The sequence below is a fragment of the Corapipo altera genome, unplaced genomic scaffold (assembly GCF_003945725.1).
Source record: "Corapipo altera isolate COAL_440 unplaced genomic scaffold, ASM394572v1 55, whole genome shotgun sequence".
In the NCBI taxonomy this organism is placed as follows: domain Eukaryota; kingdom Metazoa; phylum Chordata; class Aves; order Passeriformes; family Pipridae; genus Corapipo; species Corapipo altera.
This window is the reverse complement of record NW_020884882.1, coordinates 9,941,182-9,967,801: the sequence shown is the minus strand read 5'-3', so window position 1 is coordinate 9,967,801 and position 26,620 is coordinate 9,941,182. Positions and strand designations below refer to the sequence as shown.

Sequence of the window (26,620 nt, the reverse complement as noted above, 5' to 3'; positions counted from 1 at the left end):
GTATTCAATAATGAAATCTTGTCTGTGTCTAAGTAGAAACTAAATTACTATCTGAGGTTTCCTTAGCAGATTATTTAGAAACTTGCCAATACACAAACAAAGTAAATGACAAGATTCTCAATCAGAGCTGTGTTCCCCAGCAATATGGCTTAGTAAAAATGATACAGACTACTTGGACTGCTTCTGGCAAGGCTGGCTCTCCTCAGGGGACTGCTAATGTTAAATAGTCAACACAAGCGTGATTGTGAATTCCTTATTCACATTAGCTTATGGCTAGGAAAATATATGCTGTTCTCTGGGATAGAAATGTGAAAACTCATTTCTTCATTCTCAGAACAAAACCAAAATAAAGTATTTTGTTTTGGTGGCTTCACAAGGCAGAATAGCTAGAGAAGGGCAAAAAGCATTCTCCTTGACATCCTCTGAGTAAGAGCACGTTTAGATGCAGATTCTGCAGACACAGATGTGTCTTGTGCACATCTGTAGAGTGTCTTGCTCGTGGACATGAAGACGCATGACCCAGTACCGTCAGAATACAAACAATCAAAATACACAGATGGTAATTCCTGTTTATTTGGGAAAACACAGAGCAGTCGCTTTAGCTGTGCACATTAAAAATCAGGGTTCATGCTTAGACAGTAACAGCAAATTCTCCAGCTATGGTTTTCCATGTTTCTCTTATGAAAGAGTGTAGCATTGATTTCTGGAACAACTGTTACTCTAATAAGATTGCATATGGAAACGAATGCATCACAGCTGGTTTCAGCAGGGTTCAGTGAAGACTGCCATTCATCTCTGATGAATGCAGATAAAAATATTCAAAGCTCAGTTTACTGATCAGATATTAATGGGAATATTTTTCCTACTTCTCTCAGCTTAGTTCCTCTTTAGAAAGTCAGTTCAAAAGACTGAATGAGGAAGGGAGCCAGAACCTGCTCATTTTGACACCCTGCATTTAAGGGAGATGAGTACTCTTACACAGGAACGATGACTGAGCACACAGTATGCCAGAGTTTTGGTCAATATCAAGATTAATTATTCTGAGGGACAGAAAGAGTGAAATACTGACCATGGCAAATAGCCCATTAGTTACCTCTCAGTTCAATAAGTCTTGATGCTTTCCTTACTATGTGCTGATTATTTCCTGTCCAATTCACATTAGCAGCTTATTTAATGAGGACAATCTAAGCAAAGAGAGAAATTCACACATTTACAAAGGACATCACCGAGTTACATTTCATCACAGTTAACACCATTTGCTGTTCTTTCAGGAAATAACCATTACCAATCTTTCCCATTTTAATGCCAGCAATTGCTTTTCAGGAGAACACTCAATTCTTACATTCACTACCAGTTATATTTTAAATAATAGCATCTAAAAGGACAGCAATAACTGCCTAAGTGTTGTAGGACAAAGCATTCACACACCAACAGCTCCACTAGCTTGACAGTGTGGCCAAAGTTCTTGTTCTTAATGGACACTTTTCCCCCACTCACAAGGTCATCTCTGCTCTTATGAAGCCTATTTTTCTTCTATTAACTTGTCCTAATGTTCATGGCAGTTGCACAGAATCTTGAGAGAAAGGATCCAACGTTTTAGAAAGAAAAAACATCAGTAAGGACACTCACAAAGCATTCTAAGTATTGCTAATAATTTCACACAGAAAATGAGACGTTAAGGGTACAAAGAGAAAAGAGACGCCTTGAATATACTGTAAGGTTAAATGGAAAAAACAACTATGCATTTTCTACATAGAGTTCTCTTTACAAAGCCATACTTAGATAAACATATAAAAAGAAGACATATACATCCTTGGTCAGTGCCTGCTTTTTTGTTCTCCAAGAAGCCCAAATGGTTTTGATAACAAGTGTTTCTTGAATGAGTCAGCTCACAACGCTGAGGCTGAGCAGCAGAACAGTCATCAAGAGCACAGGGCACACCAGCCCCACCAGTGTCAGCTCCCCAGCTCAGCTGGGAAACTCCCGTGACAAAAGCACCATCGCCCACAACACGCTGCCCCAGGACAGTGCAGCCTCCCATTCCACACCCCTTCATCACACAGATTAATACTGGAAACAATTAGACAGCTCATCTTCCACCTGAAGACTCAAAAAGGAGTTTCCCAATTTGAGTAAGGAGCAAACTCCCCCATTGCTACTTCTGGTTTTCCACAATCTCCCGAAATGACTGTCACATTATTTTTGCATAATAGCCTTTCAGAAAAGCAAGTATGAGTAGGCACAGGTCCTTCAGAGCTACTGTCACTGAAGGTACAAGCATTTGCATCAGCATCTCTTACTGTAATCTCCTCCTAAAGCCCTGACCCTCCAGCTACTCATTTTTTGGGCTACTGCAAGGCAAACTATGGTCTGCTCAGGTCACCAGCAAAGTGTTCTCAGCATTGACGGATGCAACACTTGACACTGAGAGGCATCCTTAAATGTCTGTGAAGAAGCATATATTACACAAGGGAGGGCTGGTCAAAAAGCCTGGATCTTGTTTCAACTGCATATTTTTGTAGGCTTTTGTTTCAAGTGTTGTTTTGGTTTTTTTGTTTAAAAACCAGCTGAAATATTTACAAAAATATTTCCACAGTGATGAAAAGGCACCTGAACTGCCACCTTCTGTCACTATGATGGGTATCAGAAACATACTGAGTTTTGTGGCAATTACAAGGATGTGCTAAAAATCATTTCAAACCGGTCCATTCAGCAGTTAGCCTAACACAAAAGGTGACTGTGAAAAGCAAAGGCTGCACTGAAGCACATTCAGCATCCACACCTATTTCTTGCTGTGACTGTGCTGTGCCTGTTCCACAGTTCTGTTAACTGCAAGTAATGTGGCCAGTCCCAGTTTAGGAAGTCTTTGGCAAACTCTAAGACACAATCATGGAATAAATACTTTGCCAAAACATACATGAATACACATGCGCAGAGAATTCCCCCTAGAAATGTAGTTTGAGCTTCCTGAAAAATCCTAAAAAGAACATCTAGGAGATCTCAGTTTCTGTTCAGTCTTGCAGTTCCTATTTAAAGACAAGTTAGGCTTCTGTTTTCAGTGTCTGCTTACTTCTGAATTTGGTTTAAAGAGCTGTTAGCATAGACTTAACGAAGTTTCTTCTGAAGGGCTGACTGTGTTTCCTGCTATCTTTATGACAGAACCCATTTAAAATGGGCCTTCTTTATTTAATTATCTAGTCTTTATTTTTGCAAGTTTTATCTCTGAACTAGAATAAATGTTATGGTCAGAATTGTGTCTGCAGACAACAGGGTTATTTTATAAGGCTTAAAAATCCTTTCCTGTACAACCAGATAGTGAAATGAGAGCTCTGTGGTGCAGCTTTGTCCAGGGGACATGAGCACAGGGACCTTTAGGTAGGTAGGTGCCTTAAAAAATGTTACAGATCCGAGGGTTGTTTGACTCCTGATCAATAACTGAAGTTTATCCCCTCTAAACTCTTGTGCCTGAGAGGAGCAATATGGCCAGGCAGCACAGGTAATGCTATAGATCACTCCTGAAAACAGAAAAATTCCTGATGTCCAGAGTTTAAACCAGCTTCTGGACCATTCACCCTCCACAAGAGCTTGGAGCAGCAGAAGGGCTTCCTACAGCCTGCAGAGGAATTACTCTAAAAGGACAGTATAGGACAGATATATCCTGTGGAAGATACATATTTGAGGGCTCTCTGCAGCATGGCTGTGCCCTTTTTCCACCCCCAGGCAGGAAAACCACAAGTTGCTGCTTGTTTTCAGACCTCTCCACCCCCACCTCAGGATTTATTACAGAACACTTAAGCCCAAAAATACAAAAGCTCTGCAAGCAGGGCAGGCACAGCCATAAACGCAGAGAGGCCTCTGCTGCTGTAAATCAGTTCTGCTCAATTGAAATCAATACAAAGCCATAGCTCAGCCTAACACAGGCCAGCAGAGATGTGGGCACGCTGCTCAGTACTGGGGTTCAACAGACAGCTGTCCACTGACAAATGTCAGAGCTGTCCTGGTCTTGTTTACTCCCATTGGCAAATTCCACTATAAGAAACTCCAGGGTTACCAGTGCACAGCCCAGCTTAGCCTCCTTCTCTGCCCATAATTGCTGGGGCTGGGCCAGCAGCTGTTGTACAAATAACCAGAGGGGAGCTGGCCTGACCATTTGAGGATAGGGAAGGGAAGCAGCCTACCAGATAATGTCTGTAAAAGAGCCTGGAAACCACTGACACAGGCTAATTGCTTACTGCAGAGTGAAGTTTCCCCTCTCTGTAGGCTCATTTGATGTAAACTTCCTAGTCATGTCCAAAACCCTACCCGCAGGACAAACGCTGTTAGTACATAAACTGCTTAGCCAAGCCCTGCTCAGGGTTCCTGGGAAATATTCTGGGGAATGAGGAAACAGATAACATGATCATCCTCCTCACTGTGCTCAGCTAGAAACAAACATCTGTCTGGCATCTGGGCTCTGCCACCCACCATTTATTCCCATCCTCAACCTAAACACAGAAGCTCAGCATTTTCATTACCTCTGGTCCCCTCAGTGAGCAAATATGGACAAAAGACATCAGATAAGAGAGGCTGAACTGGCTGAAAATCCCTCAAGGAGCTGGAAGGAACCAAGTGATATATAAAATGCCATGACAAAGTAGCAGCCTGTAGAAACATCCAATTTGTAATGGAGCACAGGCTTCCTTCCCCACCTAATTGCTCATCTTGATTTTCTCCCTTTCTCAGGGAGATGGTGGCAATACTGACACTCCTGCAGGACATATGATCAACCCTGGAAAATTCCTTTAGAAATAACCATGTCTTTCCCAACTCTCTACTCACCTCTGCCTTTTCCCCCCCAAACACAGCCCAAATTATTGCCTGCAGCTCAGCATCCACAGTCAGCATATGGTCCTGTCCCTCCTGCTCCCTGGCACCTGTGTGGGGCTCAGCAAGCCAGAGCTGCTCCTCTTTGCAGGCAGAGACCACAACGTGGCTCAGGAGGACACCAGATCTCCATCCCCTTCCAGGAGGGGCTTGCTCAGATGCAGTATATGTACAACCCACCCCAATGCTCACACACACCTGCATTTCATGTCAGGACACCTTTGGTGAAGACCTAGATTCTGCAGCTGGAATACTTGGTCCCAAACCACATTCCCCTGGAATGGCAGTTCAAGTCACTCAGTTCCATTTCCAGGTTTATACATTTCCTAATTTATGCCTTTTAGCAGCAACAGTTACAAAACAATTCTAATTAGATAGCACTAATCAGGTCAAATAGCACATTATTGACAGCTGCAAAGTCACTATCTGTTGTCTCAAAAAGATTGACTATTTTCCTTATAGAAGTAGGAGATTTATCAATAGACAAAAGGATGCAAAACTCCAAAACCTAAAGCATAATTACATATTTTATTTTGAGCTAAATCTAAAAGGATTCATGCATGGTAATCACTTTTTTGGAGGGTTGAACAAGTGATATTAATCATAAAGGAAGATCATTACAAAAGTAGAATTAGGAAAACTTCACCATGCATAAACTGGTGTGTGGTGAATTTGCGGTTTTTTGTTGCTTTTGTTTGTTTGGGGGTTTTGTTTTTTTAATATCAGGACTGGTTAAAACAAAAAAAAAAAATCAAAAACTCAAGCAAAGAGTTTTTGACACATATGGCAACAGAATGATTTCACTAGTGTTTTACCTTTTTTAAAATATTTAACTACCTGAAGTTATTATTTCAAATATATTTTCCAGTAACAGAAACAAAATAAAGCTGCCAAGTGGCACTTAATTTATAATATTTTACACAAGACAGCAGATAGGAACAGGCCATCCATTCCAACATATACATTTTTCTTCTATCTGCTTATTTATACTCTTTATGAATTCTGGAGCTGAAAATCTTAAGAAAAGCTATTTTAGGCTGCAATGTAGAAGTATATCTTGGGGCAATATTTGTCCATTTGATAATCTCAAAGTTTAAGAAAAAACTTTGTTATTTTTCCTACATTACTAAAATGTTTAGATTTAGTTTACTTCTGTGACCTCATTTTCAAATAAGAGAGCTTTTATTTTGAGATCTAATAGAGAAAATTTGTGTGTATTAATGGAAAAAAAACCTCTAAGCTTACCTAAAATCATTCATTTCCAATGAAATAAATGGTCTGTACAAAAGCGAGGCGTTGGCAGTCAAAAAGTAACATTTGCATATTTATCTGGTAACAGTATTCAGACTTCTTAGAAAGCAATATTTTCCCTTCAACTGTAACTAGCCCTGCACAACATCCCACTTGGAAAAGCAACAAATGTTTGAAATGTATCTCAGAGCTTCAAAAAAAGCACACACAAATTCAATATAATGCTTGAAATCTTTACAAAAAACTTTTTAGGCATCAGACATTTTCCATAGAGTAAACATAGCTATTCACACAATTTCGAGTTGAAGGGTTTTTTTTTAACGACTTCAAATACAGAACTGGAATTTCCTTGAACAAACCAGCTGGCAAATCAAAAACATCATTCTGAAGTGCATTTTTATTTGCGGTATTTCAAAACTGTGCAGACACATCAGGTCTTCCATAAGACTTACAAGAGCAGCGGGACAAACAACAAACCAATATCCTACCTTTTCAGCACCACACATCCTGGTGTGATGCACTGGCAAGTCTCATTGTTGTACATGCACAGAAAGAAATAATTGTAAAATTTCTAGGGTGGATTATTTTTTTTAAAATCCGAATATATATATATTTATGGATGCTTACAGTCTCAACACAGTAAGCAAATGGTATGGGAATGTACTGATTGGACCAGGAGAGTAAAGAGAAGTTTGAGGGAGTATGCCTGTCCAAGGATGTGTTAAGAAACTAAAAGATGACTGAGAAAAGGAGCAGAATAATAGGACAAATCCTTCAGGTAAATGGCAGAAATGCAAGAAAGGAGAGAATGTGTACAGAGGGAGTTTGCAAGGAAGCCAGAAGAAAATACACTGTTAAAACTTCTTTAAACTATTTCTGAGCACAGTAGTAATATAAAAAGCAAATAAACAATTTGATTTTGGAGGAATTTCATGTTTCAGTCCTCTGAAGAAGACAACTCACTCACCCGAGTACGCCCAGTAAGGATCCCCCGAAGCCTTTCGCCTCCGTATCTGCACAGAACTACCATGTCTGTTTTCATGCAGAGAGCCAACATAACCTTCAGTCAGAGCTGGGAAAAAAAGAAGCAGGAATTGTTAAAAGAGTGGTATTTACTCCCTGGAGTTTACATTGCGAAGCTTAATTCTTTGCTAAGCAGAGACTGCAAACTTGGTATTGCTCAAAAAAATTAAACAGGCGTGTTCCTCACCAGTGAAAACCCACCATCCAGAGGTGATTCACAGAAGCCAGGACTCACTAATGCCATTATTCTGGTCTGGCACGTTTCTGTGCAACTCCAATAATTTCCACAAGGAAATATACACAAACAAACAAGTACCAGCCATGACATATGACCAAGGGAGAGGGCAGGAGTAAAGAAATCTTTGTAAAACTCCACAGGCTAGAAGGTATTAAATTAATCAACTAAACCAGAAAAGAATCCATCCTACATTCCATCCCAGGACTTTATTTGGGTTTTATACCTCAGATAATATTTATTTTTTCTCTTCTAAAGGAATGCATTGCTTCCATGAGGTCGTTGGATATTTGAGCTTTTTATGTGCAAATTTTGCTTATTGTTTCTACGCATCTGACTGAACCAAACTGGAGGTGTGTGAATTCACAAATGTCAGTAGAAAGTCTGTAAAAAATTCAGCTGCCTTTCTCAGAGCCCAACTGAAAACTTTTGTGCTATAATAAATGCACACAAACAGAAAAGACCTTATATCAACAGACAAGGAATGTGAGGAACAAGCATGCACCGAATGGCTTTATGGAAATTTAAGTCCAACTGCTACCAAACCACTTATTTGATCAGTAAGAAACCAGCTGAATAATTCAAAATAAAACTTCAGAAAACAACGTAAAGCACTGCTACCCATATGCAGTTACCAAGCACTGCTTTCCCTTCTGTTCCCAGGCCAATTACAGCTGGGCTGAAATGAAGCCTGGAACAGGACTTTATTGAACATCATGCACCAGTTACTCAGTTTGCCTTTCTTTCCCTTTGAGAAGCTTCTGGGTGACACCCCCTTGCACCACAGTAGCAGAGAACACGCTGAGCCCAAGGTTACCCATGTGTGCTAAACTGCTCTGTGCACAACCTTCCCTCTGCAACGTGGATCATGGATTTCTACAGATTTTGGAATCCTGAAGTAGTAGGAAAAATCATGCAATTTCAGGAAAGGCAGTACGGGTTTGGCCCTGCCAGATTTTCTCTTGTGTGAGCAAAGGTACTAATTGTGCAATTTGAATGATTTTTCCAGATTTCTTGGCAACTTCCTAAATGCTAATTCACTCCAAGCTGTGAACTAGAAACACTGGAAACACATCATGCTACCAGTTTTTATAGGCAACACTACCTCACATACCTTATTTTCCTCTTTAAAAATACTAAATTGAACATCTTATTTTCATCCTTTATTTTTTATTTCTTTAATTTATTTTTGTATGTCTACATGGTTGAGAGACAACAGGCACTCATTTCAACAGGAAAGAACAAGTATGGGATGAGAAGACCTAAACACTCTTGGCAAAAAAAACTAAGCAAAGATCAGAGACTATGAAAAGCCCAAGGAAGAAAACATAGGAATAGCCTAGGTGGATGGCTGGAAAGGCTATCAGAAAAAAAAAAAAAAAGGACCAATTATTCACTTAAAAAAAATTACACATGCAGAGAAATACTTCTAAAGTCCCTCCTTGTTACAAAATCAAAGACAACAGCAGCTTTCTTCTGAGCATTCTCTATACAGAGAAGGATTTTTGTTGCCCAGAAAATCTGAGTCCTTCAGGCAGAAGGAAGGTTGCACACTGCCTCCTCCAAAGAATAAGATACTCCTGCAGGTATCTCTTCCATAAGCCCTTCTGTGTGCCTTACCCTCCAGAGAAAGAAACTGAGTCTAAACAATCTATATTTGTTGAAGGTACAAATGCTCCGAGCCAGCGCAAAACATCTGAAGTTGTAAACATCTTTGTACTTTTAGCTGGAACCATCAAAAAAAGCCTCATGGTAACCATGGCATGGCCATGAATCATACCATTGATTTTCAGTGTCCTCTGTGAGAAAATTAAATTATGCAAATCCAAGCTTTTATGAATGCCTAACTTTAAAGTGAAATTAAACATTTGCTTCAGTCAGCATCTTATTTATGCAATTATAAACCTGACATTCTTATGAAAATACACAGTTTTAGTTTTCTGCAAAGACACTTAATAGATTTGTGTACTTATTTATGCCTATGAAAGGTGAAGAGCCATGCTGTACACAAATTTATTTCCACCATCAAGGATGTTACAAACCAGGAGGGGAGCTCAAGTATTTTTCAAGAGAACTATGGGAAGTGACTTGCTGGTTATACTGCTAAATACCTTCTATAGGACTGAAAAAGAAAGAAATTAGAACATCTTGTTCTAAATAAAATCCTTCATCACTGCTAGACAGCCCAACATTAATGTCAATAGTCCACTTAAAAGATGCAGTAATTCAGTAGTCATCAGCAATTTAGAGATTTAGCAACTATGTTTACTGGGTAACTGCAGAAACTCTGGGAAAAGGATGACAGGTCAAGATCCCTGGTCATGCTGTGAACTGGAAAAGTAATGGTCTGTCTCCTTCAAAAATCCTGACACGACACCACCTTCATCCCTCTGTTGGCTCCATTCCCCTGCGTTCACAGCACAGCTATGCACTTCATGAGGCCACGAAAACACTCCAAGAGAACACTGTGGGAACAAACAGCTATTGTTGGCAATATCTTATACTGGTAAAGTCATCAGGAAACCACAGACTCAATCTCATGGTGCTTTTGTTCTTTGGTGTCAACTGGGGTCAATGGACTCTCTCACACTCAAGAGGTGCAAGGTACAGAACAGAGTACGCAGTGACTTTTCAGATAAAAGTCTGGAAGAGCCAAAGCATTCAAGTCAAGTTATTTCAAAAAAGGAAGTGCTTCATACATCAAAACCATCCTCTGTTTCAGGTAGAATCGCTATGTTTTTCAGATTTTGGGGGAGGCTGGGGATGTATCTTCTGACCAAAACAAGTTGACACCACGAATGAAAATTTAACAGGCATCTTGGTGTTACAACATCTGCTTCTTTCACTGAAAATACATAGAGCTAAAATATTCTGTTCAGCTCCAGTCATTAGAGTACATTTATCTATTTTTGTAAATGCTCCAATTCCTCAGTTTCAGAAGATCTACGTGCAAATAAGGGACTTAAAATCAACAGACATCTTCCAGTGTTTCTAACACTGGAACAAGTTTTGGAGAAAATATTTAAGTTACGTTTATTAGCACCAATCATTACAGGTTTCCACAATCTTTCTCAGCTGGGAGACAGTTAACAGTTCCCACACAGGGAGCAGCCAAGTGGTTTCCTGCTCCACTCCTGCAGAGCTGGATGCTGGAGAAAAGCCAGCAATTAGACCGGCTGGTCCGACACAGAGCAAACAGGGGGAAGCTCCTATCTTCTGGGAACCCTGCAAAAGTTGGGGAAGTGGAAATCGGCACAATAGGAGGGGCAGGAACACGCTCCAGGAAGGCTCAACATGGAACAGCCAAATTAGAGGGGTGGAACACACACACACAGAGCAGGAGGCAGAAAAGGGGCAGCAGAAGCCCTTGCCCTGCAAGGTTTCATTTGATACATCACGCCAGTGCTGATGGCAGAGGAGAAATGAATGCCATAATACATGGTCTGAGACGTGCAGATACACGATTAAAAGACAAAGGGACTGATCATACACTCAGATACACAAGCGTGAAATTAAACCCTGAGCAGCTCCCCTGGCTGCCGGGGCCGTCCCGGTGCCCATGAGGCGGAACACCTGCAGCCCGTGGAGCTGTGCTGAGCCCGCCAGCGCTGCTGCCGCAAGGAGAGAGAGGATCCTTCAGAGCTAACATGGAGAAATCTCTTACACACAATTTCATATAATTTTAATGGGTACTGAACGCTACATGATTTCAGATGATGTGGTAAATGAATCAGCCCCTGCCGCAGATCTGCGGACAGTGAAAGCAATGCAGTGCTGGATATGCCTCAGCATTCTGATCAGCTCCCCATTCACTCTGTCTCAACGTATTAACTTTACAATAAAAATTATTTGATAAGTGCCCTCAAAGGTACGATAAGGTAATTCCTGCCTGAATACCTTACTGGTGGTTCATGGCTGACATGAAAACACAAAATTTTATCCCCAATCTACTTTAAATATAAAGCTATTACACTATTCAGGGAGATTATACCCTCAGCATTAGTGTTTAAAAGGTATCAAGCCATCAGCTATGAAAGAAAAATCCTTTAAGGTCGATATGTTATGTCTGAATGGTGAAATCATTAGTTATGATGGTAGATTAACTAGATCATGTGACAAACTCAGATTCTTTTAAGCTTTCTTTGAAGATGAGGGTTGCACACAAATCTGTTTTCAGCTGTTGCAATTAAAATGGTACAAATTCAAAGGTACACACATTGCCCAGCTCATAATCATTCTGACTTGCCACTTTGGACTGCAGTAGCAGCTGAATCACAGTTTTAGTCCTAGTCCCTAATGTGTACAAACTTGTTAACTGATGTACTTCAATGTGGTGCTACAAGCTCACCTTTGGAGACAGAGATTTGACTATTGGAGTCTGGAGTAGTGTCACATTATGAAAACACTTAAAGAAGGGGAGTTAAAGAAAATAAATCTTATTCATGTGTAACAAAAAATTACGAAATCATAAGGAATTCTAGAATTAGTTCTGTATCAAATCAATGCCTGCAGAAAAGAAACTGTCCAAAATCAAGAAAAGCACTATTTTCTTGAAGTCTGCAGAGCAATGCATTTTAAAAGGGAGTGGGGGCACGGAAACATTACCTGAAGGGCTTTTGTATCATCTCTTAAACAGAGTTAAAGAGATGAGTGACCCAAGACATTTAGCCATCTGCAAGCCTAAAGCTTCAAGAAAGCCTCACCAGAAAAAAAGCAGCATCTTCATCTAGGTGCACTCACTGTATTTTTAATTGGACTCTGCTAAAGAGAAGCAGGTGAGCTGGAGACATTGCAACTCTGCTGTAACACATTCTGCTGAAAAGAGTTCAGGCTTCCAGGCAATTTCTTAGAATAAATGTTGCCAAATGGGCCAGAAGGGAAAAAGAAAGAAGGAAGAAAAAACTGATAGATAATAAATTTATAATATTTAACAATTGAAATATTTTGTACAATTTATATAAATAATGGTAAATTCATCTCTCTAGGCTCTTTTATGGTCAAATTCCTAAACATGACTAGGTCATTTGCCTTAAATATTTTACTACCCTTTGACAGCAAATAAATCTAGAAATATTTCAGGCACAGCTAATCCATTTTGATAGTGTATTACTTTTAAACAGACTCTTCAGACGTGGGTCTCCATATTTTGCAGATTATTTCATATCTTGCCAAAGAAGGATGAAAGTTAAAACAACATATGGTGGTCAGAAAGCATCAACAAATTCTATTCTGAATGAGGCTTCATCCTTTGATTATGCTGCAGAGATTTCTTCTGATTATCAGATAAAAGCCAAAATTTATTCTCCTGTGAGCACACGGGCAATTTTCACAGCTTTCCATTAATGAAATATGGGACTTAAAAATGACAAGTTTCTCACAACGTAAGTGAAATAACAGATACCCAGATGCTACATCTGTCAAGAGACATATATCCCTTTCCCAGATGACAGTCACCCAGACAGCCCCTTAATTCCTGTACAAGGAGAATCCACAGGTCTATTCCTAAAACTAACAAGTGGACTTTTCACACCAGTCATTCTCCGCTATTCACGTGCCTGACAGATGATGTGGTAACAGCACAAATCCTAAGAACAAGAACATAAATGCAGAGCACAGCAGGCCTCTACAGGAACTAACCAGCAGACTGCAATTTGAAGATGAAAAATCGTCCAGGGAACACGCTGTCAAACTGTGGGGATTAAATTAACTAGCAGAATTAAAAGCCCTTATCCCAAACATGAATACACCAGTCACCAGGTGCATTAACCCTTGGTAACCTGTTGTGTTCATAGCCAGTGAGTTGAGTGTAATGCAATTTTGTATTATTGCAATGTACCAACACTATTCAAATCCCTGAGCAGCAGAGCTGGTGTGGACAGGTAAGAGAGAAGAGATTTTCATTGCAGGCTTTTCCTTATATTACAAGAGATGGGGTTTAAGGGTGACAAGAAAGTCTCCTGCATCAGAGCCAGCCTTATTCCAAAACAGACCATGGACTGTGATGCCCAGTGCCATTGGCCACTCTCCCATGGAGCAGATGCCCTTCCAAAGAAAAGTAAACCAGTCTCCCCAGCCAGGAGTTCCCACAGATCCTGCTCTCAGCCTGCCTGGCTTTATAAGCGAGATGAGCAAAGCTCATTAGCAAGACAGTACGGCAACTTCAAGTTGCATTAATGATGCTCCATTAAGGGGACTCAGAAAAAAAAGAAGCTTGGGAGGCCAGGAAGACACAGATGCTGCTGGTTGATTAGAAAGGGCTTGATTTTGCATTTTCATGGCTTACACTTTGCTGGCATCAGCTGCGCAAGATATGACATAGCTGGTAAATTTGGACCTCTGATGTCAACTGGCATCACCTGCAGCACTTCTGCTAGGAATAAACAGTCAGCCAGATAACAAACAGTGCCAACAATTTCCAACTCAAGATAAAACCACATAAATTAAACCCACTGCAACATCACCCCTTCCAAGAGGACGGTGCCCTTCAGCACAGCTTCTACCATAGAACCTGGGCAATACCCTCAGACTAAGGGTTTTCAGACTCTGCCTCATGAACTCCAATCTACCCGTGTGTGAGCAATGTGTCATGAAAAAAAAAAAAACCACAACAAAGCAGTCTGTTAACTTTTCCCCTGAAGAAAGTGCAGAAAAAAATAGCCCAGACAACTGCACTGCTCCTCCAGGAAAGGAGGGGCTGCTGTTCATGTCACACTGCAACAGCATGTGATGAAGGTGACAGCTGAAGAAATGAAGTCTCAGCACCCCAGCTTCAGAAACATTCATCCCCCAACACTGCAGACACATCAAACCCCGCCTTGTGTAAAACCCTTATCCCACCAAACTGTTCCCTGACACTCTCTGCGTGCAGAAATACACTCCATTTACCTTTAAGACAAAGTTTTCAAACAGACTGGTATTCTAGGCATCTGAGCTAAGATACCTTAAAGAAGACTAAAGCACATTACATCCTAAAAACTGGACTCCTTTTAGACACTTCTGATTTTGGTAGACAGACAGAAAAATAATTGGGAGCACCTGGAAACTCTGTAACCTTGAAAACTCTTGGTCTCTGCATCCTTCACAGTCCCTCAGACTTCTGTTAACCATCATTATCTGCATTTCTTAAAAGGAGGAAACCTCATCCTTGTTCATCCTCTCTTCATGCTGTACTTCAGAAGGGTTATGCCACCTCTGAATTTTATTCATAACAATGAGTGATGCAAACACAGAAATAAAACTTCAGAGCACAGGTTCACATGCAAGGCTGACCTCCACAGGAAAGCTGATGCTCTCTCAGCCAGTGCTGACAGAATCACAGCAGATACTAGGGAGAAAACAGATAAACTCAATTATCCAGTACCTAGAGTAACCAGAGTGAACCCAGGCAATGAAAACCCAGGCATAGGGGCAAAATGACTCCTCACACAGCCAGCTCCAATGTCTCTGCACTATCTCCCCAAGGGCAAGCTTGAAGTCAAACTTAGAACTAGTTGAAATCCAGTGTATTTGTGCTGAAGAGACTTGAATTCCTCAGCCTAGACACACTGAGAAGGGGCCAACTTGGTTCCTTCATTCATGGTATGGTTTATCCAGGAAACGTGTAAACCACACATGTATAATGGAGTTTGTACCATGAATTAACAATGGCCAAATAGGGCTTTATTTCACTTCTTGCTTTATTCCAAGTACCCAAACCTTAAGGGTTTTACAACAGTATATGCTGTGGCCAGAACCACTTGTTTCACTCTCATTCTCACATAATCAGGTGCTGCAGCACACACAGTGTGCTCTAAATAGCAAATAAGTGTGACCTTAATCAAGTATTTTGTACTTCCAATTCCTTGTTTAATGCAGAATCATACCACTGTCGTTTCACTAAACCCAGTAACACTCACAAAAACACACAAACTTTTGCAAAATCAGCAGTTCCATCTTTGGGCTCTAGAGGTAATTTGCTTGTGTCCTCTGCCAGCATTTGTGGTAGTACAGCCTTATAACATTTTCAAAATGGATTCCCCTAAGTACAAGAAGTATCTGAGTAAAAAAAAAAAAATATTAGACTCATCCAAATAACCATAGCAGGGACCATGTGACTTCTGTCCACCCACGGTGCCACCTTGCCAGACACATTCTTGCCTCCCCATAGGTAGCCTACAATTTCATTCACTCCTACCATCATCCCATTAAAACCACCCTTGCATTCCATCAGCAGAGACAAGCATCTATCTACAACCCAGGGTCTTCTCTGCTAAATTTTGGCAGAGTCCCCAGTGGGGGGCTGTGCTCCTGTGGAAGGGTTCAGTACAGACAAGAGTGTGGAGTCCTCACTCCAAGGCACCCCTTCAAACTCACCTGCCTCTAACTCACAAGGAGCAGCAAGCCCAGCATTCATTCAGCAGCACATGCAGGGCACAGTGCTCATTTCAGGCACACAGAGAACACTGAGGCGCTTTATGAAGCCAACAGAGCTGCTCCCACTGCATGGCATGAAATCAAACATGTTCCATTATAAAGTCTTCAGAGACAGGGGCTCGTCAGCTAATAAAAATTCCTCATTCTTTATACAAAATGATTTTTTTAACCCGTGTCCTTTGGCCCATTTAACAATTTATTGACTGTGGGAAATAAAGTGAGGCCACATCAATCTCTTCCTGGTTATTTGGTTCAGGCTCTCAAATTAATGCAGAAGGTGGAAAGCTCAATAAAGAACTATTTAAGAAAAGAAAGGAGAAATGCTCTAGTCCCACTGTGAGATATCTTCCTCTCAGTTTGCAGTCAGGCCTCGCCACCTACAGCTGCACAATCACCTGGAGGAAAGATGGAAGAGCGTAAACCAGCATTCTCCTGGACTGAGCAAAAATAACTTGAGATTTGTATCACTCTGCACTGAAACAGATCAGTAGTGCCCAGGTAGCCAGATTTAGTGCCTTCAGCATGTGACAGCAATTTCAGCCAGATCCACAAAAATTATTTTGGGATCAAACTTAAAAGCTGAGTAGAACCAAGCAAACAAGCACTCATTTTTATTTGTGTAAAAATGTGGTTAATTTGGCTTATGATCTACAAAACAAGGGTTTTTTCATCTTTTTTATGCTGACAGCTTGCATTACATACAGATTTTGTTGCAAAGGGTTTAATCCACATTTATTTCCCAAAATATAAATCTAAAGTGGAAACTGACATAAATAGAGATTTTTTGTGTGTGTGTGCTGACTGAACAAGTTGTTAGTCTGGGATATATGCCCCAAAAACGTGACCTACCATTCTGAGAACTCTCTCCTTTCCTTCCAAGTTGCATTGTTCAAAGGGAAAAGACACTATAAATACTACAGAGCTGATCTGTAAACTGAACCAAACTTCCATCTTTGCTTTGCAGTTCACCATTAGTTTTTCACCCAGGCAAGAATTTTTCTGGACATTTCCCAGCAGGAAGGTCTGGTGCTGTTTAGGATCCAAAACTAATACTTGGTTCCTCGGTCATTTGTCTCCAGAGAACGCAATAAAGACCTTGACACGGAACCTCACACTACAAAGAGCAACAGCACTTCGGCAGCAAGCACAGAAATAAAAGCAGTAACAGAGCTCAGATGAAGTAAATAGACAAAAATTGCCAGCAATGGTGCTCCCTTTGTAATGATGCAGTGGTGGCATGCAGCATGGGCTGAGAAGGCATGATGTCACTGTTCTTTCCATACAACCAATTTAACCATCTGTAGGACAAAGCTAACGCCACACTCTGTAAACGTAAATGATGCTAAACCAAGAGGAGGAGAAGCAAGAATGCCTCAAAAATATTCAGCTGCCTGGCAAGCTCAGCGAAATGGGCTGATGTAAGTGAGACATTCCACTGAAGATAGATGTAAGGCTGTGCAGTTGGGGAGAAATAATAATCAGTGCAGGAATGAAGTGAGAGAGTGCTGTTTAGAAAGCAGTAATGCAGAAAGACTTGAGTATTAGGGTGGATAATGAATTAGATGAAAGTTCATGCTGCAATACCACTGCAGAAAAAGGCAATTGCTATCCTGGGGCACATGCACAGAGATACTGGAAGCAATAACTCAGTTTTAGACAGTTTTTGGCAAGGCTGTCACTGCAGTGCCACATGCTGTTTGAGGCCCATTACTCAAAAGAAATAAATTCATTTTTAACAAAAAAATCTAAGACCTGGGGCAGGGGAGGGAGGGATGACAGGGGATGACATATGGAATGAATCAAGGCATCTTTAACATCAACCTTGTGCCCTACTCTGTACTGGCCTGGACAGCCAAGCCACAAGGCTGCTCAGCCCTGCCTGGCCAGGCCTTGGTGTGCTCATGTTCATTCTCTCAATTCTCCAATGCTCCACTCCACCTTCTACCTCCTTGTTTCATACATCAATTTTCATAACAAGCCTCATAAAGAGCTAGATTTTAGAGCACTCAGAAGTGTTGATCTTCAGGCAAGAAGTGCTCTCACAGCTCAAGAGTGAAAGAGGAGGAGATGAAGAGCTCTGCAAAGAACAAAGGGATGCTTTCACCTTGTGGCAGGCCCCGGTGGGAGCTCAAATGAACACAATCATTTAAGCAAGGGGCAGGTTTGAGAGGAGATGCTCAGTGCATACAAGTGCTGGAAACAACACATGATTTGCTTGAGTGCCTCTGCAGATCGGCTCTGGCTGAGAGTGGAGACCAGAGCAAAAGGGATCAGCAGGAGAAAGGCACACAGCCTTCCAACCAACCCGAGCAGGTCCCACACTGCCAGGCCAACCAGAGAGAACTCAGTCCTGGCATGGGTAGAAGACAGCTGGGGAGCTGCACGCTCAACATCCAAACTTTCACTTCCCCCAGAGCACCTCGGGAAGGCTCAGGCACAGAACCTGCTCCCTTCCCACTCCAGTCTCAACCACTCTGCAACATTCCCATTTCCAGTGTTACTAATCCTACAGTTATTATAAGCACTTAAATTACTAAAAACCACAAACAAAAGCACTGTGCCTTGAAAGACTGGATGAATCTGGTGTAGAGCCCATAGCCTGACAAATGTAATTGTTTTCTTAAGGATCATAAGAACCCTCATGAAGACTTCAGCCCACCTGCAGGAAACAAGGTTGTTGACTGCTGCAGGTTTCTCACTTCCCAAGCAGATTGCTTGGCTATTTAATTATAATACAGCTTTGTACTTAGTCCCCACTTGACTCAGAAAGCCCCAGAATGGTCCTCAATACCCACAGAAAGTTTAATTACTCAAGAAGATAACTCCCCCCAGGCAAGTTAATTCCAAAGTGTGCACGTGTTCCGCAGTTGCTATTTCTGTATTCTATGCTGTTTCTTTTATGTTTTCACTGTGAGCTGCAACAATATTCCATCTCTTGTACAGCCACTGTCAGTGTTAAACAGATTCATCCTTTTATGCAATACTTACAAGATTTCTTCATGGCAATATCCTATGTTCTAGTTTGTCCACAAAAAGGAGATATCCCTATCAAAACATATTCTCTTTTACTCTAAGCAATTTAAAAATACATTACTATAAGGAAATTACTTTTTAAGTAACAAATGCATGAAATATTCACAGCATATCAGAGCTTGCTCTGTGACAGCATTCATCCTATCCATGACAGGGATCTGCAAAGCTGCATCTTACAACTATGAAGAACTTCTATCAATAGTGCACAGACTATAACAAATGAGTTTTCCTCAAAAAAAAAAAGCTGTTCACCATTAAAAATGCTTTTATTGATATTCTTTTTTACATTCACCATACACACCACAGCCTTTGCTAGAGAAATCAGAAGTAAGACTATTCAAAAGAAAACCTCTTGTTGTCTTTCTTCTTTTTACCCCCAATTCGTATTTTGTAAACAAGAAGCTCAAAGCAATCAGTTCCAGTCAGGCTTTTCAGCTTTGGATTTAAATCCTTTCATGACTTCTTCAAAAAAAAAAAAAATGTATCAAAATTTCAGGGAGGGGGAGGGAGAGGACTCTTGACATAGTAATTTTGTCTGATGAACAAACTGATGTATTACAAAGAGGCACCTATACACCCAAGCTACTTGCCAACCGACAGCCAAATCAGATTTGAACACAGATTTGAAATAGATATAAAAAATGGTAACAATGATTAGTAAAATATCATCTACTGTATGTGATTAGATTTAAAGCTGCAGGAAAAGAAAGACTGGCATAGAGCACATTTGGCAACTGATATGATCCATCTTAACACAGCATATATAAAGATCATCCACTCATCATACACTCACATGGAGTGTATCCCTCTGGTTACAGCACTGCTCTGAAAGGAAATAAAAGATATAAACATGAGATAAGAAGTTCGTTTAAGCAGATCTGCTGAAATACCAAGAACCTGCAAGAAGCTTAACTTCCAACAGAGATGGCTCAAACCATTATCCTATTAAGATGGATACTAGGACTTGCCAGGATTTTGGCACTCCAAAACACAATCACCCAACACCCCAAAAATATCCCAGCAAACAATCCTCATACATTCCTCAATACACAGGAAGGAAGCACAGAGTCTGAGGCTTCAAAACTGAACAGCAGCAAGGGACCAGAGTCAGCCTCAGCTGGACTCAGCAACAAGACTGAGCCACAGGGAATGTGAAGGAGGTTGGTGCAATAAACAGGTCCAGACTCAGAGAGACAGACTTGAAAACCAGTCTGACCAGCAACTTGCTAAAGAGACCAGTGAAGATCCTTCAGACTGCTCAGGGATAGAACCCTGGGAGATATGCAGCTAGGGGGACAGAGTAGGAAGACTATTTCTTAGAAATGCTACATAGAAAGAATGCAAAACGCTCAGACACAGTATGGTCTGTGTTGAAGACCACATTTAGGTGGCAGGTCTGATAGCAGTCAAAAAAATAAACCCTTTTGGGCAGGAACACAATAACAGCCTCTCCTGGCTCCAGGCAGCTGGAGCAGAAGGGCAGAAACAGGAATTTGGGACTGCAGAGCAGCACTGCCAGGGCAGACTGGGGACAGGACAACACAAGCAGCAACAGAAACATCACATGGACTGGTGTTGCACTAAGGGCCAGGGACTGTTGAAGTTATCGCTGAGTATCCGTCATGATCTGCGATGGCACTGATTATTTCCTTATCAGTAACCCACTCTGTAAGTCTAAATACTGCAATAACAACAAAAGCCACAGAGCAGGAGGCTGCTTCTGCAATTTTGAGCCACTCCACTGCAGTAGAGAGTGTTAACTGCAAAGGAACCGGACCCAGTTTAGCTGGAAACACTTCATTTGAGAATTTTATTGTAAGTGTAAATTTATTAGAGCCCATTAAGCAATATGTAATCAATCACTATTCATTATTTTCAGTATAGGTAAGGTAAGAAAAAGGAAAAAGGTGCTTCACAGGTCACAGTAAGGAATACATCAAGTCGGGAGGAAAGAAATCCTTGAAAGAGCTGCAAGTTCTTGGTTACCATTGAGGTCTAACACAGCTGAGATATTCAGCAGACTCTGCATTCATACCCCTGAGAATTAGGTAAGTGAGAAGGTGTTACACACACACACACCATGTCATGCACAGGCAAGGGCCTTGGGTTGATGTAAGTTTATTTGAACTACATAAAAGCCAAGGGACAGTCAAATTGAGATTTAATATAATTTTGTTTCTACTCCACTTACAGACATTGCAGACCATATTTACAGGAGGGAAAGGGGGCAGGAAAAAAAAAAGAAATATTTTTAATTTTTTTTTTTTTTTTACTTTACATATGAATAAATAGTAGAGATTTGTTTTAAAAAATACTGATGTCAAAATATGCTAATAAAAGGCTGGCACTACTGGAAATTTGACTTATTTAAAATATATATACTTTAATTTGCTTTTTAAAAAAATGACTATGCCCTAGTAAAAAACTGCAATTTCCAGCCAGATACATTAATATTTCAACTTGGTCAAATTATTCTTTTAAAAAAATTTCTAATAATGTAGCACTTGCTGCGTGTCTTTTAATAAGATTACATTTCTATTTATGACGTTATAATACGTTGTATTAAAAACAAAAGAAAGATTACCATGGGAGGAACAGAGATGTCTTCCTTCATTTTAAATTTAATTTAAAGTGGAGGAAAAGGATTTTTCTCTTAAATTAATATTTCCCTTGCAGTGTTATGAATCCCAGCTTGTGCTATTGAATGAGAAGCAGGAATGGAAACTTCATCATTTTTATGCAAACTCAAAGAAAAGGCGAAACTAAACTTCACTAAGCCTCACATATACCTGTAAGCTAGAACTTGCATCTTTGCACAGTCTAAGGGTAAAGGTCCTAAGCCAAGATCCTGCTGAAATAGAGCATGACAAGTAGGTTCTATTGCTCTGTATTATTATACCCATTTTATGGCAGGTGAAGTGCAGAGCAAAGGAGCAGAATTCATCCTCAAATGAGCTGTGCCAGAAAGAGGAGAAGCAAAACATCTGCAGTGTCTGTCCCTCCTACTCACCCTGCCACCTGGAAGGCAGGCATATCTTTACCTCTCCCTACAGTGCCAACAGAGGTAAAGTTCCCATACCTGTTAGATATTTACATTTTCTGATTCTGAAGAACAAGAGCAACAGGAACACACTGGACAAGGGAAAGTGTCATCCCCTGCCTCCCATCATGTCATGGAGGTTTTCTATCCCAGCTGGGTAAAACTGCTGTGCAATGTTACCAGAGCATTTTGCAAAGGAGGTCAGCATTGAAAAAAACAGAGGTGCAGAGAAGACAAATCATTCCTCGGTATCTGATGGCTATCAGTCAAATCAGAGTTAAAATGCAGGATCAGACCTGAATGTCAGTGGAATATTTCATCCAGGAAGTTGCACAGATTTGTCGTTTAAAAACGTAGGGTGATGAGAGAAGTTCACAGACTGCACTAGTCAGAAAGTGCACTCTGGTATTCAGCCACAGAAGAGACTGGTGGAAAATGTACATGAAATGAAGTGGGTTTGGGTGGCAGAGGTATAACCTCATGCTGGAGAAGCATTTCTGTGTACACTTGCCATACTGTAAAAGATTATGAGGGTTTCTTCCTTCTATAAGGTCCCATTATAGTTTGAAGGAATCTTCTAGCCCAGACTCAAAATAAAATAAACCTGTTAGCCATTCAAAGGCAAAAGTACACACTAAAATAATCACCTTCAGCCTGAAATGGGACTAAGGGGCAAACTCACTGTCCCTGTGTAGAAACCAAACCAGACCCCAAAACCCCTTTTGAACAACTGAGAATTCCCAGAATAAAATGAGTAAATGTGCTCAGGAATTATTTAGTCACAGCGATATATTCTTGACAAAAATCAATGACCATGATATACACTATGCCACAGAAATGACCTTTAAATAGCCACGGTCTTGGACAGCAGGCCACAACCATGCTTCAGAAGGGGTGGGGAGGGTGGGAGAAGTACAAGACAAAAAAGGATGTTTTTCAGATAGGTCTTTACTGGTCCTTGACAGTCAACAAATTTATAACAGATGTGCCTCATTCTTAGTGTGGAGAAATGAGTGCTGGTAACTGTTATTGTCAGGACAAATCAATTGGAGCCATATGTCTGCAGCAGCTGACAGCATCATGAAAATCTCAAGCAACACACAGACATTAGGATGTTGCAGAAAATAAGAGCTTTCCCATCGTGTAAAGGGCCTTTGGGAGATGCCTCTCTCTTGGAGATAGGTTTGTGGGAATTAGCTTATATATTTTGATTCTTTCAAATGCTTGATTGTATGCGAGACTTTGCCCTCTCTTACCTATTCCCCAGACAGTAGGTTATAATTAACAGGAGGCAAAATGCTACAAATTAAATCAGAGGACACATCTAATTAGGATTCTTATTTTATCTAGATTAAGCAGGAAGCTGTCACAACATAAAACAGAGAAGTTTCCTAACCTTCTCTACTACCCTGTGCTCCCCAACAAAATGTCAGCTATTATTCCCAGTGATAAAACCCAGGGGACAACTCACAGCAAAAACTTAACTGATGACAAAAAGGAATAAAATGCTAAGAGCCCATTCTAATAAACTGAAGTTATGCTTCTAGAGCAATTCCTCCTACAGTGCATCTTCTAGATTTTTCAGAATGCAAACTAGTTAGTGGTTATCAAATAGCTGTACTGTGAAACAGGAATAGACATAATGGAACAGATCCGTGGCCCTTTTTTTTTTTTTTTTGGCCAGTATGCTAGACCAAAGCAGTGTAACATGCATTACAAGAAAAGGAAGTAACTAACATTGTCAAGTCAGCAGGGTCTCATGTAGGTTAAAATGTAATGCAAGATCAGTGCCATAATTATCCACACCAAGCAATTTTTTAGTTTATTGACTATACTGCAGTTCCTGAATTTATGTCCTGGGGCTTAAATTGCAAAATATTATTGCAACGTGGCAGATATTATAATCCAGATATCAGTAGCTGTGCAGGAATGCTTAGTATTTCTCTGAACAGCCAAGTTTCTCCAAAACCACTGCTTTTCTTTTACCAGTACTAATGAGGAGTCTGCCAGAATGCAAGCACATTCATTTCTGAGTCAAACATGTACAGAAAGTAAAAAGATCAAGACTTTCAAGGAAGAACTAATTTTCCAAAGAATTGTAGGCAGCTCACAGGCATCCAGCTCTCCTGATCTCTTCCATGGTGAGTAGCAGCAAGCAAGAGCTGCCTGCTCTCAGTTCCCCTGTGCCCCTTCCCCATATCCCTTCTCTACAGCACAACTCTGCAAGGCTTTTCCCACATAGGTCACCATTTCTGACTCAGGTCCACCCAACTGACAGCCCTTCCCATGAGGTGGCTGCATGATGACATTCAGCACAGAACAGAGTTGATGAGCATTTTTTGGGTGTCTCAGCAGGGAAGCCAAGCGCCCCTTCCACCCCTCTGTGCCAACAGGACCTTCACTGTCACCTCTGCTGAGCTCAGGGTCAGGCTGCACCAGCAAAAGCCTCCCATCTGTGCTAATCACTTCAGTCAGAAAGCAAAGACAAAAGAGCATTCCAAGGTATCCTATCCTGCAAGGATAGGGCCTGGACATAATTGTGCACACACTTTGGATCCTTCCTAAAAGTTCAAAACAAGGGTGAGAAGAGAGGCTGACCAGCCTCTTGATCTGAGATTAGCCTGAAATTAAATGCAAGCCAGAGGAAGCAAAACAGTGAAGCTTAGAGGACTTGAACTGATTTTTCCCTCTTGGAGAAGGAATACCTTGTTTTCCTCACCAGCAACAGCACAGGTACAGGTGAGGAGACTGTTGGCTCCACCTCAAACACTGAACATGGAACAACAACCCAAGAGCCCACAAGGGACAAAAGCACATTCAGTGGATCACCTTGAAAGCAACTATAAAGATTTTAAGAACAAAACCCAGCATTTTGTTCTTGACTGTTCCCTGCAAATAAAAAGCCCATGTTCACACATCCCCATGGAAGGCTGGATGCAGCCATAGGACGAGGCTTGGTTTGAATGCTTAATATTTTCTCAGCCTTCCAGATCTCTATCAGGGCAACTGCAACAAAATATGCTGCAGATTTTCCCCTGTTAAAAAGTGATGGGGTCAGAACACTGACTGCCACATGCTGTAAAACAGTCCTGAAACTTGGGGCATCTACTACACAGATCTGCTTCAGATGTCAGGCTGATAATATGGGAGTAACGGGGCAGAATGCTCTGGTCTGTGCTTTGCAGGAGGTCAGACCATACTTAAAATAATCCCTCTAGCCTTAACTTTCAGTTATTTTGTACTTAGGCAGGCATGTGAGAATATATCATGTATCAATCTTGCCAGGAAAAAAAAAGAGGGAGGAATAATCAGAACATACTCAAGACATTTTGTGAAGAAAGAATCCACACAGATAAACATTTGGCATAGGGATAGGACCATATTCCTATTAAGAAACTCATCCATACATCTGCTACAACCAAGTTTTCCTTTCCTTGGAGGTGGAAGTTTCCATCACTTGTGCTGGGGCTTGGGCTATTTACAAAATCATTTTTACTCCGTGTTCTTCTGTTGACATATGGTTTCAATGCTTTACTGTTGTATTAATCCTGTTTCCTCTCAGATAATAAGGATACTGTTGTTACTAAGTACTATGCTAATTGTTTTTGTCTAGTATTAAAAATACGTTGCACTGCCTTATTCTAATTAACTTGAGATTATTATTGAAATAATGCTTTTATTATTTTACCATGGCATTTTACTGCCTTGGAGTCTTAGTTGTACTGAAGCTATTATGACTTTGTATCAATTGAGTAACTACAATTATTCCATTATCCAGCTTCTAACATTTAATTGGGTGAGTGCAGAAAATACCTTCCTATTACAATATCTTTGCTTTCTGATTTATTAGAATTAACCTTCAATATACAGAATGAAGACTCAGTTCATTTTTCCCTCTTCTCAAAATCCTATGAAGATCACCATAAGCTTCGTTTGGTTTAATTAGGAGGGGGGAAAATTTAAAATATATTACGAGATCTATATTGATGCCCTCCAGCACACATTCTTCATTTCACACTTTATGTAAGATTTCAACAGCCAACTCACTTGCCTCCTCCCCACATGAGAACACACCGCAGGGCAGGACTGTTAAACGTCATTAGCATGAACTATTTTTTATATTGATTTTTGTTGCTCTGTTTCTCCTCAGTCCTTTCAACGTGATGCAGAGTTCAAATTTAAGTTTTAATTGAAATACTTGGCAGCCTTAATACCTTCCCCAGGCTGCATTTTTCTCCCAGTTCCAGCTAGAGAAACCCATCGGGTTTCAGAGAGCTGTGCAGGTACCAGCAGCAAAACCTGGCTCGACAGCAATTTAAAGTGTTTGCTGCTGGTTCTACTGATCGTTAGCACAGATATTCTGAGAGGCTCCAAATAAGACTGTTCAACCTGGTGTGCTCTTACTTGAAGGGGAAAACCTGTTAAGCTACCAGCTGCCTTTTAACTCCAGGACCAAGTGATTGGTGTGCCATGAGACAACTCAATCTCGGGTGCCAACAGGGGCACCGACTGCTGGCTGCAGCATCGGGGCAACAAGCACCACGCACAGAAAGTGCCCAAAGAACTGCACAAGTTGGCAAAGGAGATCAGAATATCAAAACATTTGTGCAGTGGCCTGTCTGAGGACATTTCTCATCCTCTAATGTGTGAATAGCTGGTTTAGAATCTGGGCACAATGTGTGCTTTTGCTACAGTCTAGCGTGATGTGTGGGGGGGAAGTTTGAGAAAAATAATCAGTAAGCAAACAAATAAACCAAACAGAA

General features: G+C 40.8%; 1 protein-coding gene across 1 annotated transcript in view; it reads right to left on the bottom strand.

Annotated features, from left to right (window-relative positions):
* Nucleotides 1-26,620, bottom strand: part of PTPRG (protein tyrosine phosphatase, receptor type G) — a 386,788-nt gene that overhangs the window by 302,854 nt on the left and 57,314 nt on the right. The window contains exon 4 of the mRNA XM_027640323.1: nt 7,082-7,186. Coding sequence (XP_027496124.1) covers nt 7,082-7,186 — 105 coding nt within the window. The remainder of the gene's footprint in view (nt 1-7,081; nt 7,187-26,620) is intronic.